The 19,513-nt window shown below is 36.0% G+C and overlaps 1 protein-coding gene across 1 annotated transcript; it reads right to left on the reverse strand.

Annotated features, from left to right (window-relative positions):
- Nucleotides 1–17,980: 17,980 nt before the first annotated feature.
- Nucleotides 17,981–18,619, reverse strand: LOC132272387 (uncharacterized). Its single transcript, XM_059773545.1, has one exon. It carries the CDS (start codon nt 18,617–18,619, stop codon nt 17,981–17,983), a length of 639 nt encoding a protein of 212 aa, XP_059629528.1.
- Between the last annotated feature and the right edge of the window lie 894 nt (nt 18,620–19,513).

Genomic DNA, 19,513 nt, shown 5'->3' on the forward strand with positions numbered 1-19,513 from the left:
AAAAAAAAATAATAATAATAAAAAAAATATAAAATATAAAATATAAAATAAAAAATAAATAAAAATTCCATACCAATCCTTATTTGAGAGGGTCCCAAAGGAGAACTTACCACATTTTTAGTAACCAAAGAAGTAATATTTGTTATGTCTTCTCTTGAATCCCCCTCTATAGTAACCTTATCAATCACCAGGCTTACCACATTTTTAGTAACTAAAGGATCAATATTTGTCATGTCTGCTCTTGAATCCCCCTCTATAATATCATCAACAACCATAACTGCAGTGGCAACTATATTGGACTCTAACTCAACAACCTCAACTATATTTTCATGACACATTAGCTTCAATCGATCGAAGTAAGTGTTTGATCGATCAAAAACCCTTTGATCAATCAAAATAACTGCTGGCAGTGTGCTGTCTAATTCCCGAGTGCGCCCGAACTCTACCTATTGTAGCTGTGAATTTCGACCAATCAGAGGCAGTATTTCTAACTTATTGCCTACTCAAATAGGCTTTGTAATAGATTAATTGAACCAATTTTTAGGGGGCTCCTCAAGTAGAACTAGGATTTGGGAAGAAAGTAAGGATGGAGAAGATGATGCTAACCTCCAAGTTAACCCTTGAGGGTTCCATAGCCATTACAATGAGTGGCTAAATCCTTTTCTTGGGGCTAAAGATAGCCCCTAGGCTTGCTTGCTAAACCTATCTTTTTGTATATTTTTGGGGATTTTAGTTATAATTGATATTTTGACCATACATAAATATAGATCTTGTGATTTTTACATGATTTGTATGGATTAATGCTTTTAAATTGATCATTTAATTCTATCCATATGTCTATATATGCTAGAATGAATGTTCATGTGCTTTTCTCTAGATTTAATGAAATTGATGCATGTCTATGTGCGTTGATATTATGAATCTAGTGATGGTCAAGGCATAGTGTCTAATTGATTACTTTTGTGATTTATTTGATGGTTCATATTTATTTCTTAATGGATTATGCCACCTCCTTAGTTTAATTAGTTTAATTTTAATGTCATTAGCATAGTTGTAGTGTAATTGCTTTAATTTCTTACATAGGTGGACAATCCATTCTTGTTTTTGATGTTCCATATTTATAAGTGCAAGTACATTTCTCTAGATTTTTGTGTGTGCACTAATTATGGTTTAATTGAATGGTTAATGGTCTCATTTGATAGCTTGTGCTACTCACTAGATTGATTAGACAATCTATACTTATTTGCCATCCATACTTAGTTTTCAATTGGTGACACGCACACATATTTTACAATATGAATTTCCCCATTAATTTACAATTGCTAGTGTTTGGTGAAGTGAAGTTTAGTGGTGAACTCTAAGCCCCAAGACATTTCGCTCATATTACTTTCTCTAATTTATAGATTGTCACTTAGTTGCATTGTTTTCATTGAGCGATTGGTTAATTAATCAAATCAAATCCCTCTTTTGATCATTCGACCTACTAATTTAACATTGATTTCAAAATACCCTTCCTTTCCCTTGGGACAATCGCTACTCACTCTTGCTACGTTAGTAGTTAGTAGTGGTAGTGGCATTCTACAAATTTAAACTTAGCCACATTTCATCACACATTGAGTTTTGGTTTGGTTGTTGATGACTTAACCGCACCACCAAGTTTTGGCACCGCTGCCGGGGATTGGGAACACCGTATTTTGGACTTAATTAGGAATTAGTACTCTTTTGATCTTGTATTTGCTTTATTTTATTTTAGTTACTTATTGTGTTTGTTCTTGATTGGCTAGATACTTAGAGCCAAGGAAGTTAAGCAAAAGAATTCTAAAGTAAAGAAGCAAGCTAAACTAAGCAAAGCATAAAAAGCAAAAGTAAAAAAATTGTAAACCAAAGCAAAACAAAAGTTAAAAAAAATAATTTGAAGTGCTTAAGGTTTGTGAGCTTTTCTAACTCTCTTTGCTTAGTTAAATCATCGGCCCACGTGGAGGCAATTATTATTTGCTAGATAAATAGTCGGCCCGCGTGGAGGCAATTTATTTCTTGCATTTGTTGAAAGCATGGGAATATAGGATCAATGTATGTGGAGAATTGTTGTTGATTGACTTGTTCCAGAGGAGAAGTGTTTGTTACTTGTTATTTGTTGAGTTGTTGCTTGTTTTGATTGTGCATGCATGGTCGTAGGTCTTTGAATCCTACTCTTGTCCCACTAAATTTTAATCTTGAATCAATTGTTCATAATCCTAGGGGAAGGGGTAATTCAAGCAACTCTATTTCATCAATGGATGTCCAAAATGAGGACCATGCTGAGGACATTGGTCATATCGACCAATAAGGCATTCTTCACCCTAATGTGCATCATTAACATGATAACATTCAAGTACCATTAGGCATGCCTAGACCATTCATTCCACAACAACAACAAGGCCAAGTTCTGGGAATGCCTAGGCCATTCTCTGCACCACCACCTCCACCTCCCGTTGTTTAAGTAAATCATAGGGCTTATGTAGAGTCACTGGTTCCTCCCCTTGCTTTGAGAGATCATTATGTGCCAAATGAGTATAATGCACCAACATGCATTCAACTCCCTCTATTTAGAGCACACCATTATGAGATTAAACCATAAAAAATTCTAATTCTTCCTAATTATCATGGGTTACCTAATGAAGAATCTTACAAGCATCTGGATGAATTTCTTGAAGTGTGTTCCACCGTGAAATACACGGACATGCCGGAAGAGGTTTTGAGGTTAAAACTCTACCCTTTCACCCTAAAAGACAAAGCAAAATACTAATTTAACAATTTGAGGCCTTTTTCTATAATTACTTGCACAGAGATGTAACAATATTTTTTGAGAAAGTACTATCCGGAGTCTAAGACCAATGCAATGAGGACTTCAATTCATGAATTCTCATTAGGGGATAGGGAAATGTTTCATGAGGCATGGGAATGATTAAATGATTTGCTTAGAAAGTGTCCACACTATGACATTCCTAAATGGCAATTAGTTCAATACTTCTTCGAAAGTTTGTTGGACAACCATAAAAGTATGGTTGATGCGTCTATGGGTGGTTCTTATCTTGATAATCATAAAGATGATGTATGACGCTTATATGAGAGCATGAGTGAAAACTAAATGCATCGATCTTTATCATCTAAAAATAGTAGAAATGTAGGTGGAAAGAAGAATGTAGGTTTGTATCAAGTTGATAATTCTAATGATATAGTTGCCGAAGTTAAGTCTCTATCTCAAAGGTTTGATCAACCAAAGTTCGGCTCATCAAGTGTCTTCCTCCCCTAATCATACTCATTATCCCCATGGACATGTGCAAAGTGAACACCATGAACAAGTGAATGCCACTTTTGTTAACCAAGGGACTAATCCCTATGGCACTCACTATAATCCCGGGTGGAGGAACCATCCAAACTTCTCTTGGAAAAGCCAAAGGGAAGGCTCAAACCCTCCCCAAGGTGGTTTCCAAAACAAGTATGTTCCGCCCCCTATGCAAGGCCAAGGTTCCTAAGGTTATCATTCATCTTACCAAGCATCGCATGGAAACCAATTTTCAAACTCTCATTTTCCAAAGCAATCATTATACTCTCAAGGTAATTCAAGAAGTCCCGCATTTGAAGAGAAAGTCTTATCCGCTTTGGGTACTTTGGAGGCAAATACTCAATTGCTTCATTCTCACTCCTACTCGATTGCAATGCTAGAAACCCAAATCGGGCAAATAGCTAGCACGTTGAATGCAAGGGAGAAAGGAAAAATGCCTTTGAGTCCCCTACCGAAGCAACAATTTGTAGTGGAGACCAATTCCTCTTTGGAAGGTCATACACTTGAACATGTGAATGCGGTGACCACTTTGAGAAGTGGAAGAGTTGTTGACAACCAAGTTGGTAAATCCAATGAAGAAAGTGAATCGATGCAACCCAAAGTTGACACCCATCTCGTCTCACATCCCATTCCTCCTTCATTGATTGTGAAAGACCCAATTGTTGAGAAGGTTTCAAAGAATGATTTTGCAAAAGCTTTTGAGCCTAAAGCTCCATTTTCGGATGCTTTAAAAGCATCCACCTCTCGTGAAAAACAACAAAGCAAGGCAAATGAAATCATTGATGTGCTTAGGCAAGTAAAAATTAATCTTCCTCTCTTAGATGCAATTCGACAAATTCTGACTTATACCAAATTTTTGAAAGATCTTTGCACCCTTAAGAGGAAAAACAAAAGTCAAGCATCGAGAAAAGTTATTTTAACTGAACAAGTAAGCTCTATTTTGCAACACAATACCCTCCCAAAATTTAAAGACCCCGGTTCACTGACTACTTCATGCACTATTGGTGATCATGTTATCAATTGGGCTCTTCTTGATTTAAGAGCGAGTGTGAATCTTCTCCCTTATTCGGTTTATGTTCAATTGGGCTTAGGTGATTTAAAACCTATGTCGGTAGTTTTGCAACTAGCCGACTAATCAACTAAGAAGCCCTGGGGTATCATTGAAGATGTTTTGATTAAAATTGATAAGTTCTTCTTCCCGGTCGATTTTGTTATCATTGACATGGAGCTGGTCCCAACTCCTAAGAGCCAAATTCCCGTTATCCTTGGCTGTCCTTTCTTGGCTACCGCTAATGCCAACATTAATTATAAGATGGGGATAATGAAGATTTCATTTGGTCACGTGAAAGTGAAGTTGAACATTTTTAATCTAACCCCAGATTCTATAGACAAACATGAAGATATATATGTTGTTGAAAAATGTTTTGCAAATGAATTTGAAAAAGATGAGTTTACGCTTGGTGTTGAAATATCAAATGTTGTGCCTTCCAAAAAGATTTCAAAAGAAAGTGTTTTCAAATCTAGTGTTGAATAGGCATGGAAGCCCAAAAATTTTGTTGACCAAAGGCTGTCAATTTCAGTTGAACCAAATCCAACAAGTTCCTTAGGGAATAGTTTGTTGGGTGGGGTTCGAAGTTCTATTCACCCCGCCGAGAAGGGGATGTCTACTAAGATCTTTGATCCAGGCTAAAAGAGCCCAATGTCTTGCTAGAGATATTAAAGACTAGTCACTATAATAGTTATGCTCTTCACCAGTGCTCGAAAACACTAGTGAAAGTTTTTTAAAAAAATGCTAGTAATTCAATTATCAGCGTTTTACCAACGTTTATAGAAAACCGTTGATGATTCTAGCATCGATAGGCTTTTACCAGCACTCCTTAAGGAGCACCGATAAAGGCCCTATACCAGCGCTCCTTACCATTTGGATGGTATTTTTCATATTGGCAACAGGTTAACTTGTGGTTGTATTATTTTCATATTACCAACTTGTGAGATTTACAACTTTAGGTAAAGATTTACAAAAATAGTAATAAAGAGGAAATAAATTTACAAAAAAAAAAACATAAAATTACCATTTACCAGTGCTTCTTAAAGAAACGCTGGTAAAGACCATACACCATCTTCAGCTTCAACTTCAACTTCAACAACTCTTCTTGCCCATTTGATTTGAATTACCCTACAATTTTTATAAATTCATTAAGCACACATTATAAAAATTAGAAATTTAACATAGAAGAGAAATTAAAGTCCATAACCTTAACTAAATTGGCATGACTTGAAAATGAATTTGGGGATACTCTAGGAGCATTTAAAGAATTAGAACCCTTCAAAATAACAAAACAAAATTATATATGAAATCTTGGCATAAGTAAACGTACATTCAGCAAAAAGTAGAGTTAATAATAAATATACCTGTCCACTACAATATTGTTGTTCCATCTGTATTAGCATAGCCATCTATTTTTGTAAATTTTCCAATTTGTCGTCATAGTTGGCTCGTAAATTTTCCAACTTGTCGTCATAGTCAACTTGCATTTTTGAAATGGTGTCCTGCAACTCTACACGTGTAGCACGTGCCTCCTTACTAGATTTTTTGACATTATTAAGTAGTTCAGCTTTACTAGGAGAGGCCCCCAAACATCACTTGGTGTAGGTCCCAAGCCAAGTATCCGCACACGACCAGTTCTCTTTTGACCCCTCACAACGGAGTACAAATCATTGAAACTACTAATAGGCGAGTCAGAGTAACTTTTTTGAAGAACTTTTATACTTTCCTGCATACTACAAACAAAAAAATTACTAATAATAATAATAATAATAATAAATAAATAAATAAAATGAATGTATAGAAATAAATTAAATAGAATCTTAGAATTTGAGTGGCTAATCGATCATTCAAATCACTTAATGCTTGCACATACAATTAAAAATAATTAAATTTCACATTAATGACAGATGTGATTCACTTGATTGTGTCTACTGAAAGAGTTTAAAGATTGCACATGAGCCATCCAAATAAGATAATATAAATCTGCAAGTGGGAAGTGCAGTAGAATCTGTCTATTGGTGTATTACTACAATAGATTAGGTTTTTACCAGCATTTTTTTAGAAGAGCGCTGGTATAGGTGTAATATTAAACACCGCTAAGTCCGAAATTTAGTGCGCGACAAATTGCCGCTCTAATATTATTTCATTGTACTATTTTGTTTCAAACTTTACCAATCTCATCCAAGCCCTAGGTTTCTCTTTAGCCTCCCCAATCACCTCCATCTCTATTCTCGGTCACAACTCTGAACTTGCCCCCCCCTCTCTCTCTACAACTCCCCAATCGCCTCCATCTCTATTCTCGTTCTCAACTCTGAACTTGATCCCTCTCTCTCTCACTGCAACTCCCCAATCGCCTCCATCTCTATTCTCGTTCTCAACTCTGAACTTGCCCCCCCCCCCCACCTTCTCTTTGCAACTCCCTTATCGCCTCTATCTCTATTATCTTTTTTCAACTCTGAACTTGCCCCCCCCCTCTCTCTGCAATTGCTAACTAGAAAATGTACAAGAATCAGAAGTTCAAAACCCCATATATTTTAGTTTATCTATATGTCTACAAGAATCAAAAGTTCAAAACCTATTACCTAATCAAAACCCATATCTGATATGCCAGATTGTTCAAAAAATCAAAACCCATATCTTTCAGTTTCCATCGCCGGCTGTTCCTAATTGTTTTTTTTTTTTTTTTCATTTGATGAATACATGACTCATCTATGTGATTTTGATGTTAGAGTTGGGCAGAGGAGTTTAATTTTTGAAGAGGATGCCTACCAACAGGTTAGGGATTTCAAATTTTAAAGAGGATGCCTACTAGGAAAGGGTTTCGAAGAAGTGGATTTTGGAGGAAAGTCGGAGACCAACATTGATTGCAGTTGTCATGGACTTGGATCCAGAGGACATATTCAAAGACGATGATGACGACCTAGAAAATGAATTCCATCAGGTCTCTTTTTCTTAGTACATATCCTTTTTCTGCACATTTATTTAATTATTTGGTTAATTTATGTTTATTCCCTTTCTCCAAGTTCTTGTGCAAATATTCCATTTGATTTTTATTTTTATTTTTATTTTTATCCTATTCTGAATTAATAAATAAGTGTTGAATATATATATATATATATATATATATATAGGCGAGAGAGTCTAGCAAAGAGCTGGTGGTGTTCCTGGTGGATGCTTCGCCCAAAATGTTCAGCAGTACTTGTCTCGGGGTTTGTACTTTATTTCTTCGTTCTTCCTTTTTCTTTCAGCTCTTTCTATGTGTTCGTGCGATTTTATGCTGGTCGATGGACTCTTTGCGGGAGTGCCAGAGTATTTGTATAAAAACACTCAAAATATGTTGATTCAAACACCAGCCTATCTCTTTGTCCGATGGCGGACTTTCAGGCGATTGTGTGGGAGAGAGACTAGTAAGAACTCCCAGCAAGGTTCTTTTTATGCCTTGTTTGTAGCAAGGACTTTTTACCTAAGGTGCTTAAAAGAAGTAAAATGCGATTTAAAGTAAATGAAAAATGAACTGGCTGAATTGAAATGGACTGAAAAGTAAATTGGTCGAATTGAAATGAACAATAAAGGAAATGGCTGAATGAAAATTACATGAAAAATAATGACATCTTGGAATGAAAGAACAGGCTGAATTAAATTGACATGAATCTGATCAAAGATTTGTCATTTAAATTTGTTTGCATAAAACAAAGAATAAATTGTAAATAGCATAATTAAGCATTGCAAAAAGAATGATAAGTTATTGGACCTCATATTTTTTGAATGGAAATTGCCATTTGGACAAAATAATAAAGAAGTGATAAAGATAACGTTTGAGTCATTTGATAAATGAATTTTGATTCATGTTTTGTGGGTGGTGCTGGAATAGGATTACAACTTTCTTATTTATAGAATTATTTCTCAACTTATTTTCCTAACTTTTTGCTAGAAAATCTCTCCTTCCTTGATTTTCTTCTCTTTGTTATTCAAACTAGGTCACAACCCAGTATACTTCTGCTTCTCTTCACGGCTTGCCTTAGTAGGAAATCCTTGCTGAAACCAACTTCCTTGATTTAGTCACATGTAAGTTGCTAGAACGTTACTAAAAAGTTGCTAATTTTTAGCAACTCCTTTCCATAAGCTCGGCTGGCATATCTTCTTTAAATGGCCTAATAGCCATTTACAACTTTTGAATTTATCTATAACTCCTGTGACTTGGTCAGCTCTTATTACTATAAAGTTTGCTAATTTTTAGCAACTTCTATATTCTGACAGCCATAATATTTCCTTTTAAACCCATTATTGAAACACGGTTGCTGTCTTCTTCTACTTTCATTTTCCTTCTTCAACTAATATTCATGCTTCATATGGATTTAGTTATTTATTATAACTAAATCTCTAAGTCTTTCCTTTTTCATCAATGACCATATTTGAATTGATTTCAATGTTTGTAAATATATTCAGCAACAACCTTATTGGATAAAGTAGCTGAATTTCTAGATTTTCTCCTCTTATTTCTCAATTGGCCGTCTTTTCTTGGAAACATATTGCACACTTGTTAGCTCCTCACTGGTTCATTGTCACTGCTGAAGTGGCTACCAAGTTTTGGTGGTAACACTATGTTATATATATGTGTTGAATTGTTTGAGTTTTAATGGCTGAGTGGCTATTTATTAACAAAAAATTTCAAGATTGCGATTGTTGTTTGAGTAGTGCAATGCATATTAGTGCTTCAGTTATAAATTCTTCATTATTGTAGAGTGAGAACTTGATTACGTTTTTGAACAATCTTTTCTTACTCTGAGTTTTTCTTTTTAGTGTATATTGTTGCTAAGTGAGTGCAATCTATTGAAAAACCAATGCCTGCCCTTGAATTACTTGTAACTTCTCATTACATTTTTTTGAGAATGTAATTATTAGCTTTTTGAAAATAAATTGATAAAAAGAATCACTTAAAGAAAATATCTGTTGCATACATGCTGTAGATTACCTTTCTTTTTATTGTATTAATTTAATATTTATTATTATTATTGACTCTGGAGATTTACCATTACAACCCACCATTAGTTCAAGCCAACGTTAGGACAACTTGGATCATATGTTATTCCAACCCTCATCCTGATAGTTTGGATTTTGTTAATATTTTTTTTTTCTTCATTTTTGGGGCTTTGATTGCAGTCTCGTAGACCAACATTGTATATCAGAGAATGAAAAGATGAACAAGTTTAACGCTTATGAAGAAACTGAAGAACAGATTATGTCAACTTTTGATTTCTTGTATCTTCCAATAGATTTCAAGTATGTTATTCCTTGCTCATAGCAGTTCAGCCATGAAGTTGGGAGTAAGCGATCTTCATATGCTTTATTAGACCTACAGGGTAATTCAATTTCTATCTTAATTGCTTGTGATTTCTAGGTTTGGTTTGGTGTTCCACTTTGATTGTGCTTGATTTACTTTTCAAGTTCTATTTTTATTTTATTTCTTGATGATAGAGTAAACGGTTTTCAATTTAAAGGGGTTTTGTTTCACTTGCTTTTTACTGTAATTATTCGTGTAGCTGTTAGTGTTTTTTTTTATTTTTTATTTTTTGAAATCCAACATTTCTTGTTTCAAATGATGTCATAGTCTTGATGTGGTGTATGAAATGTTTATGTTGGTTTCATTCTGGACCTGGGTTCTGAAGATTGAGCACTTAGCTTGGCCTATTGTGTGACCTCCTGCACAATAAGATTTAAGAAAAAGAAACAACATTAATCAATTTGGTCTTTAATTTTATCTTATAGTGTCACATTTATTTAAAATGTAATGGAGTTAATCAGTACTAATATTTGAAATAAAACTTAAATTAGCTGATAAAGCCACCATTTCCTTGGCAGATAAACCTTTTTTCGAGAAGGCAAAAATGAGACCATTGAGATCCAAATTTGGTGCAGGGATGTTGGTGTTTGAAGCACTTGCACTTGCCGTGGTTGAGTCCCTTCTGCCCAGCAACACATTCCAACTAGGTCCACTCAACTGAAAATAATAAAAAATATATACATACATATATAAATGAGTATTTACAAAAAGAGTATTTACAGATTAATACTATATAACCAAAATTAATACTATCAGGTAAGGTAACATAACTAACCTGTATACATAAAAATATATACATACATATATAAATGAGTATTTACAAAAAGAGTATTTACAGATTAATACTTAATACTATCAGGTAAGGTAACTGTTCGCGCGGTTTTTGGTCTTACGCCGGTCGATGGATTATTGCAGGCATGCCAGAGTATTTGTATAAAACACTCAAAATATTGATTTGAACACCAGCCTATCCCTTTTTCTAATGGCTGACTCTCAGGCAATTGTGTGGGAGAGAGATTAGTAAGAACTCCCAGCAAGGTTCTTCTATGCCTTGATGCAAGGACTTTTTATCTAAGTGTTAAAAGAAATAAAAATGCAATTACTAAAGAAATTGGAATGAATAGGCTGAATGGAAATTGACTTTAAATGAAAAAGCCGAATGAAAATGGATAGCAAGAATTCAATCGATTGCCATTTGGATGACAAGAATTCAATCGATTGCCATTGAATTAAAAACAATTTTAATTGAAATATGCATAATTAAAATAAAGTGAAGCAAAATACAATGGCAAGAATTTAATCAATTGCTAGTAAGGGAAATGACAAGAATTTAATCAATTTCTAATGGATTGAAAACATTTTGAATTAACATAACATAATTAAAACTGGCAAAATGGAAATTGACTAAACGAAATGCAATAAAACAAAATGTCGTGGCAAGAATTTAATCAATTGCCAACTAAATGCAATGACAAGAATTTAATCAATTGCCATTGAATTGAAAACATTTTTAATTGAAAGGTGCATAATTAAAACAGGCAGAATGGAAATTGCATGAAAAGTAAAAGAAAGAAATAAACTGGCCGAATTAACATGACGCGAATCTTATCAAAGATTAGCCATTGAATCCGTTTGCCTGAAAGAAAATGACTGATAATGTAAATAGCATAATTAAAGCATTGCAAAAGAAGAGTAAGCTATTAGAACTTAAATTCTTTGAATGAAAATTGCCATAAAGAAATTGATAGAAAATGACATAGAGTAAATTGAATAAGAAATGCATGTTTTGTGGGTGGTGCTGGATAACTTGGAATAAGATTACAACACATCTATTTATAGAAGGTTTTAATTAACTTATTTTCCTAACTTTTTGCTCTAAAAAATCTCTGCTCCTCGATTTTCTTCTCTTCGTGATTCAAACTAAGTGAAAACTCAATATACTTCTGCTTCTCTTCACGGCTTGCCTTAGTAGAAAATCCTTGCTGAAACAAACTTCCTTGATTTAGTCACATGTAAGTTACCAAAACATTGCTAAAAAGGTGCTAAAGAAGTTGCTAATTTTTAGCAACTCCTTTCCATAAGCTCGGCTGACATATCTTCCTTAAATGGCCTAATAGCCATTTACAACTTTTGAATTTATCTATAACTCCTGCGACTACTCGTCCTTTTTTGGAATTCCTTCTCCAATTAAACCCCTATTTCATATGGATTCTTTTTAGCTAAATCTCTAGTTTCCAGTTTAAACAACATATTTGAATTAATTCAAATATTAGTTACCAAATTTTAATAACAAACTTATTGGATAAGGTGGCTGAATTCCTAGATTTTATCCTCTTGTTTCTCAATTGGCCGACTTCCCTTGGAATCATACCGAACACGTGTCGGCCCCTCACTAGTCCACGTCACCGCTTAGGTGGCTGCCAAGTTTTGGTGCCAACAAATGCCCCCTGAATTTCAAATGCTTTATCGCTTATGATAAAAGGCTTTTGGAATTTTAATCGGCCAAAACTTGAATTTCAAATTTCTATAATAAATTCTAACTCCAACCAACCACCTGCCTTAATAGTTATCAGTTCCCAATTAAAGCAGTGATTGGACATATCTATTTTACCACTAGTATTTAGCTTTATGCTCTCTAAAACCCTAAAATCATTCTCCTTCCCTTAAATCACAATCTCTGAAATTTCCTTTCTCAACTCTCAACAACCCAAATTTTTTCCTTTGACATCCTTCCATGGTTCCTAAGAAAATCAAGTCAACCGATTGTACCTCGGCCCCACAACCTTCAAACTTTTCGACTGATGGCAATATCATAGAGAAATCCTTGAAAACCCTTTCTCCTTATAAGTATTGTCTCAATACCCTCATAGATCTTCATACCGACTTCAAAAGCTTGGGCCCTGCCTTTTTTGATGAAGCTCCTGGATTTATTTGATCTTTCTACCCTTCAGCCGACGTGCTTCCGTTTCTTCAAACTTTTCCTCTTAATAAAAATGACAGTTTGCCACATTTTCATTTTAGGACATGGCATGTTCCCAATGATGCTTGGATTAATTGGGTCGATCAGGTTGGGGCTATGAAAGGAAAGACATGGAAATTTTGTGGTATTTATGACGCCATTCAACTGAGCAAAACAAATATTGCTCAAGACAGGGCTTTAATGATAGCGGCTATGTTCAACTGGTCGACCACCACCAACTCCTTACACTTGAAGTGTGGCATGATGGCCAAAACCATTCAAGACATATGCTATTTAACCAGCCTCAAGCCTTTTAGGATTAACGTGAGCAGCTTATTGATAAAGGAGGATTCTCCCTTCATCTTTCCTTCAAAGCAAACCGAAGCCAAATCTTTCGAGCCTTCATATGGCAAGTATTTAAATTCCACCTTGGATCCTCGTGTTCCTGTAAATGAGGCCATACATATTTCCTTCTTATTAGCCTGGCTGAATAAGTTCCTTCTATGTGTGCCAGACTTTCAAGTTACCAAAGATTACATCCATGTGGTCGTGGCTCTTTCCAGAGGTAAACCCCTTGCTCTGGCCCCTTTAGTGCTTTCCCATTTATACCAAGGAATTTATAACTTACTTACTTCCAACTTTGGTCGTTATGGTTGCCCCGTTTGGCTATTTCAAATTTGGCTACAAGTATACTTTCCTGAGTTAGGGCCTTGATGAGCGCTGAAAAATGCGTATTTAAACCCCTTAAGCTTAGGCATTCTAGTACCTTTATCTATCTTACTTTGCCGTTTTAGATTGATTTCATATTATTTCCATTTTCAGGCACTTATCCCAAAAATAAGCTAACTCAGCCAAATAAGAGCTTAACTGAAGCAATTCTAGGATGAATCAAAGAAAAGAGCCAAGTGGAAGCAAAAGGAAGGAAAAGGTGGAAATCAACATCTTCGATTGATCTCAAAGCAAAGTTCGATTTATCCAACATGATCGATCTCAGCACTTCAAGATGGATCAGAGCCATGATGACATTTTTAGAGATCTCAAAAGTTCAATCGATCCAACATCATTCTTCGATCGATCGAACTGCTTTGTCCTTATCCAAATGATTGATCTTATCTAGTTATACCACCCTACCAACTACTTTTGTCCTTTTCCCAAAAATATCTTCAAAATATCTCAGATTTGTCTTTATCCAAAAAGCGCCACCAATGAAGATCGATCCAGCCTAAGTTCGATGGATCTTAGCAATGTTCGATCAATCCAAGTCCAAGGTTCGATCGATTGAACTTCCTCCAGTGCGAAAAAGTTAAATTTCTAGCTCATTGAAAGTTGTCCTTTATCCAATCATTAGGGAATACTGTGTGCACGACCCCAGCTTATTTTTGGGTTCATTTGACCTACCTATATAAGGATAAGGATTACTTTTTACAAGGGGGAGCTAATATCATATCATCTCTTGGAGAGCAAGCTTAGAGGAGGAGGAGGCTAGAGACACCATTGGAGACTCTTCATCATCCAAGGAGCAAATCTCTACCATGGAGTTAGCCCTTGAGGGTTGGAGAAGCACTACCATGAGTGGCTAGACATCCTCTTGGGGCTAAAATTAGCCCCAAGCATGCTTTCTATCTATATCTTAATCTTGTGTATTATTGAGAGATTAGTGTTGTAATTAATGTTTTGACACTTTGATATATATAGATTTTGATTGTTCAATGATTTATGTGGTTAAATGCTTTCAATTGATCATTTCATTCTACCCATATGTCTATGTATGTTAAAATAGATGTTCATGTCCTTGTCTCTAGATTTTGTGTTATTGATGGATGTCTATGTGTATTGATGCTATAGATCTAGAGATTGTCAAAACATAGTGCTTCATGGAATGCTCTTGTGATTTTCTTGATGGTTCATACTTATTCCTTGATGGATTGTGCCTCTCCTTTAGTTTATTTTCATGCTAGTAGTGTAGATGTAATGTAGTTGTAGTGCAGTTGTTAGAAGGGAGGACAATCCATGCTTTTTGTTTGATGATCCATGCTTTTGAATGTAAGTAGCATATGTCTCTAACCTTGTGTTGTATTTGGATTGTGAGCTTAATGAAAGGATTAATGACTTGTTTTAATCTATTGTGCCTTCCACATGTTGTTTAGACAATATGTGCTTCATTGCTTAGATATATTGTGCCTTTCACATGATGTTCAGACAATATATGCTTAACTAGTCATCCTTGCTTGTTGAATCAACCAAACACACACACACACACACACCAATATTGCAACACACCATTTGCCCTCATTAGTCACTTGTCAATGGTATAGAAATGCATTGCTTGGTGGTGATCTCTAAACTCCAAGACTCTTCTCTCTCTTATTTGCTCTTAGTTGTATTCTTTTGTTATCACTTAGTTTAATTTAGTTGCTCTCTAGTCTAATCAACCGACCAACCAATTGTTTGATCACTCAACCTACTAGACCTAATAGCGATTCCATAATCTTGTTCGACCCTCACAATCCCTTGGGACGATCCCTACTCGCCCGAGCTATATTTATAGTGAAAGGTAGTAGTGGCTTCTATAAATGTAAAACTTGGCCCTCACCTTAATGCACATTCTCTAGGCTTGTGGTAGAACGACGACACACCACCAACCACTGGGCCTGTGGTGAGGCCATTGGCCAATGACCCATTACTTTCTGTGAGTTATGCATCGGCCGTGCCCAAATCTCACTCATTTGGAGATTGCTTCAATTTCTTCTACTCTGGCTGCGAGCACAAGACCATAAGCCAATTCCTTCCATTTTCCCATTGTTCTAAGGCCCCTTGATGGCTGACTCCTCCTCAAGGAGTATCCATAAAAAAACTACTTTTGAACTATCGGCCATGTGGGCCAGTTTTCTTATTCCAAGGGATCTTCATTTCAATACTGGCCCTTTAGGGACGGTGAATTCAAAAGTTGGGGTTGAATTCTGTAACCCTAGTTAGCTTGCTAGGCAATTCGGCCTGACTCAAATGATTCCCATGTCTCCTTATTTGTCCTTCAACAAAAACTTTCACCGGCATGTGGTATTCTCGGATGAGTCTTATGTTAGAAATGTATCCACTTGGTTTTCTAATTTGCAAGCTGGATTTAAATTCCAACCTTTCATCAAGAATCCAGCCTCAGATTCCAGTTTTAACTAATGGTGGTCTTCCTACATTACTTCCACTAGGACAGCTGAGTGCCAGTCTATTGTCATTAAAATCTTGGAATCATTTAAATTCATATATGTGGCCTTTGAAGAGGCATTTGTAATTACTCGGGCTGTTACCCCAAAGAAAGTACCTCAAAAAGATCCTCCCAAAGGCAAGAAACAAACGGCCAAAAAACTTCCTTTCTCTCAGCCAAAAGATGCTCCAACAAGGATAAATAAAGAGAGAAAAGCTAAGGCAAAGGCCACAGCCAGCCTTCTCAAAGGTATATTCCTCCTTTATTTTCATACATATATTTAAAAGTTTTAAGCTAAATTCTCTTACCCTTTTGCAGATTCAGATGATGAAACTTTGTCAGCCTAAAAAAATCTAGAGAACAATAAGCCTCAAGATGATGAAATTTTCTCCAGTCACCCTCCTCAGCCTACAACAACTGAATTAGCCATCATCCTTGATGTTCCTCCAGCCCATCCAATTGTAGGTAAGGTAAAAATTTATACTCATTAGCATACGAAGATAACCATATCGGCCGTATAACTGAAATACTTGGCCAATATTGATACTTAATTCTCGGCCACAACTATTATCGGCCGAGACTATCTTTAATAAAATTTCCTCCTTCAGGGAAAAAGAAAAAACCAACTGCTCATGGGACTCTAAAGAGGACAAAATTCAGTAAGAGTAAGAAACATGAGGTAAAGAAGGATCCAGAAAGCCCTCAGCCTACAGAAGAAGTGGCTGATGATCTTGTGATTGGACTGACCGATGACCCCATAATTAATGTAGCTAATGATCTTTCTGATCATTCCTTAGATGAAAAAGAGGTAATGATAACTTTTACCTAAGCTTTTAACCTCATCACTTTTTGTAACATCATTGATTTCTTTTTTGCATCAATCTCCACTTCTTGACTTGGTCTATAGCCCAGTTAGGAATTTTAGTCATTTGAAGGATTTTCATGAACCCATTGAGGTACCCTTAAATGTTCAAGTCACTCTGGCCAAAGCTTTATCTCAAGGAGACAGCACAGCTCTTCAGCCAAAGTTTCCACCAGTAGTCAGCCATCAGTCATATTTGGATGCAACTATGGCCAAATCATCCAAAGTATTGACTATATCATACCTGTAATTTTACTCATACTTTAAAAATTAAACTTCTAACCTTTTTCCATATTGACAGGTTGTGCATGAAAAAACTCAAGCTATTCCTTCCTTTCCTCCACCAAAAGCTCCTGCTTCTTCCCTTTTGGCCTTGAGTAATTTCTTAAAAGATGTGGTGGCCTCAGTGACTGAGGAAAGAGAGAGTGAATCTTCAGGAGCGACTCCAGTTACCTCAGCTAGTGTTCCAATACAAACCATAGAAAAAACCAAAAAGAACTTTGGTTGAAATCTTGCAAAGAGATGTTGTTGATCTTCCTAAGTTTGAAAGTGAGCTCACGGCTATCCTTACTACACTCAGTCAGTATCTAGACTTCCCAGTCGACCTGCAAGCCACCATTGCTACTTTCAAAGGTCAACTGCCAGCTTTAGCTGGTGAGATTTTTCAAGCCAATGAATCGATCAATCAATTCAATAAAAGCAAGAGCAGGAAGGAAATTCTTGGTAACTAGTTGTTAACTCAAGCTTCCACCTTTGACTGAGTGAACACAGAATTCATCAGCCTTGAGGAAAGAGAGAAAGTCCTTCAAAAAGAGATCGACCAGATTCATGCTCATAAGGCCATATTGTTTGTCGAGGCTGCCACATTACAGTTTGAAGCTCAAGACCTTGCTCACGAGCATGCAAGTCTTCGTGAAGAATTACCTAGATTAGAAGAATCAAAGAGATAGGCTATGGTTGCTTTTAATCGGTCTTTAGTGATTTAGGCCGATTTCAAGGAGAAATTTGCTAATATGTAAATCTTTTTTTAGTGGGACCCCCTTTTTGTGGCCATTTAAGTGTATGAACTCAAATGATGTAATCCTTCTACACTTCAATAAATAAATGGCCTCCTTTGTTGCTTTAAACAAATATAAGTACTTTAGCAAGAATTTTTATTAAAATTTAAAAAACTAAATCAGCCTAATAAATAGGCCGAATTTGTTACACAAAGGTACACATGGTTAGACAAAGGTACTGGCTGACTTTAATTTTCCCTTTCAAAGATTGCTGGCATATACCTCTTGAGATATTTGCCATTAATGGGGTAATCATGCAATCGGCCACTAAGATACTTCAACTTGTATGCTCCTCCACTTAGGACTTCATGAATTAAGTATGACTCTTCCCATTTATGGGACCACTTCCCATATTTTCTATCAACCTTACCCACTGGCCGAATAACTTTCGACACTAAATCCTCTTCAGCAAAAGACTTTGGTTTTATCCTTTTGTTGTAGATCCTCATTACCTTCTTTTTGTGAGCTATAATGTGATCCAAAGCATCCAACCTAACTTCATCCAAGTCTTCCAACTCTGTTAACATTGCTTGAGTGTAATCAGCCAGAGTTAGATTATTTTGGAATGCAACTCTGGCCGATTTAACCTTCATTTTCATAGGCAGAACAGCATAATGTCCATAAGTTAACATATATGGTGTGATTCCTGTGCCTGTTCTTTTTGAATTTCTATAGGCCCATAAAGCCTCAAATAAAGTCTCATGCCATCTTCTTGGTTTATCTTTGATCATTTTTTCAATGATCTCTATCAAAATTTTGTTTGAGGACTCAACCTGACCATTTGCTTGGGCATAGTATGGTGCAGAGGCTGACATATGGATGTTCATATTGTAGCCGAATTATAGCGCATCTGCTGCCCTAAACACTATTGCATTGTTTGAAACAAGCATTTCTGGGATTCTAAATCTGTGGACAATATGTTGTTCCATGAAGTTAATCACTGTTTGTTGATCAACCATTTTACAAGCTTTGGCCTCAACCCATTTAGTAAAATAATCCGTGGCAACAATCACCCAGTGATGGCCTTCGTTTGATGGTAGATTCACTTTACCAATGAGGTCAAAGCCTGAACGGCCATAATTTGATTATTGGCTATAATTCTTTTGCTGGTACATTTTGAATCAACCTATGTTTTTGACAGGCCTGACATCCTTTTGCATAATCTATGCAATCTTTTCTCATTCTTGGCCAATAGTATCCATACCTTTGAATCAGCCATCTCATTTTAATTCCTGCTTGGTGGGCTCCACAGTTACCTTCATGTACCTCGGCCATAACTTGAAGTGACTCTTCTTTACTTATGCATTGTAATCGGAGTCCATCTTCAAGGCCTTTTCTGTATAAATCCCCATCAAGGAGTAGAAAGTTGATTGTTCTTCTCTTAATACCCCTATCAGCCTTGATGTTTGGATTTTGGAGAAACATTATGAATGGTATCCTCCAATCATCATCGGCTAGATCCTCTAAATCAATTACCCAGGAATCGACCAACATAATATTTCTTAATTCGGCTGAAGGCAAGGTCCTTCGTGTTATTTTTATCAACTGATCTTCCATTCTAACTGGTACTCTAATTCCAGAGGCTGCCTGGGCCATGTTATTGGCCTCTTTATTCTGTCCTCTTGGCCAGAACTTAAGTTGAACATTATCAAGTTGATTCATCAATGAAGTGGCCAGAGAGTGAAATGGCCTTAATTGCCAACTTAAGCATTTGAAATCTT

Source organism: Cornus florida, unplaced genomic scaffold, assembly GCF_030987335.1.
Source record: "Cornus florida cultivar Cherokee Brave unplaced genomic scaffold, ASM3098733v1 CherokeeBrave_3.0.0_Hap2_Chr09, whole genome shotgun sequence".
In the NCBI taxonomy this organism is placed as follows: domain Eukaryota; kingdom Viridiplantae; phylum Streptophyta; class Magnoliopsida; order Cornales; family Cornaceae; genus Cornus; species Cornus florida.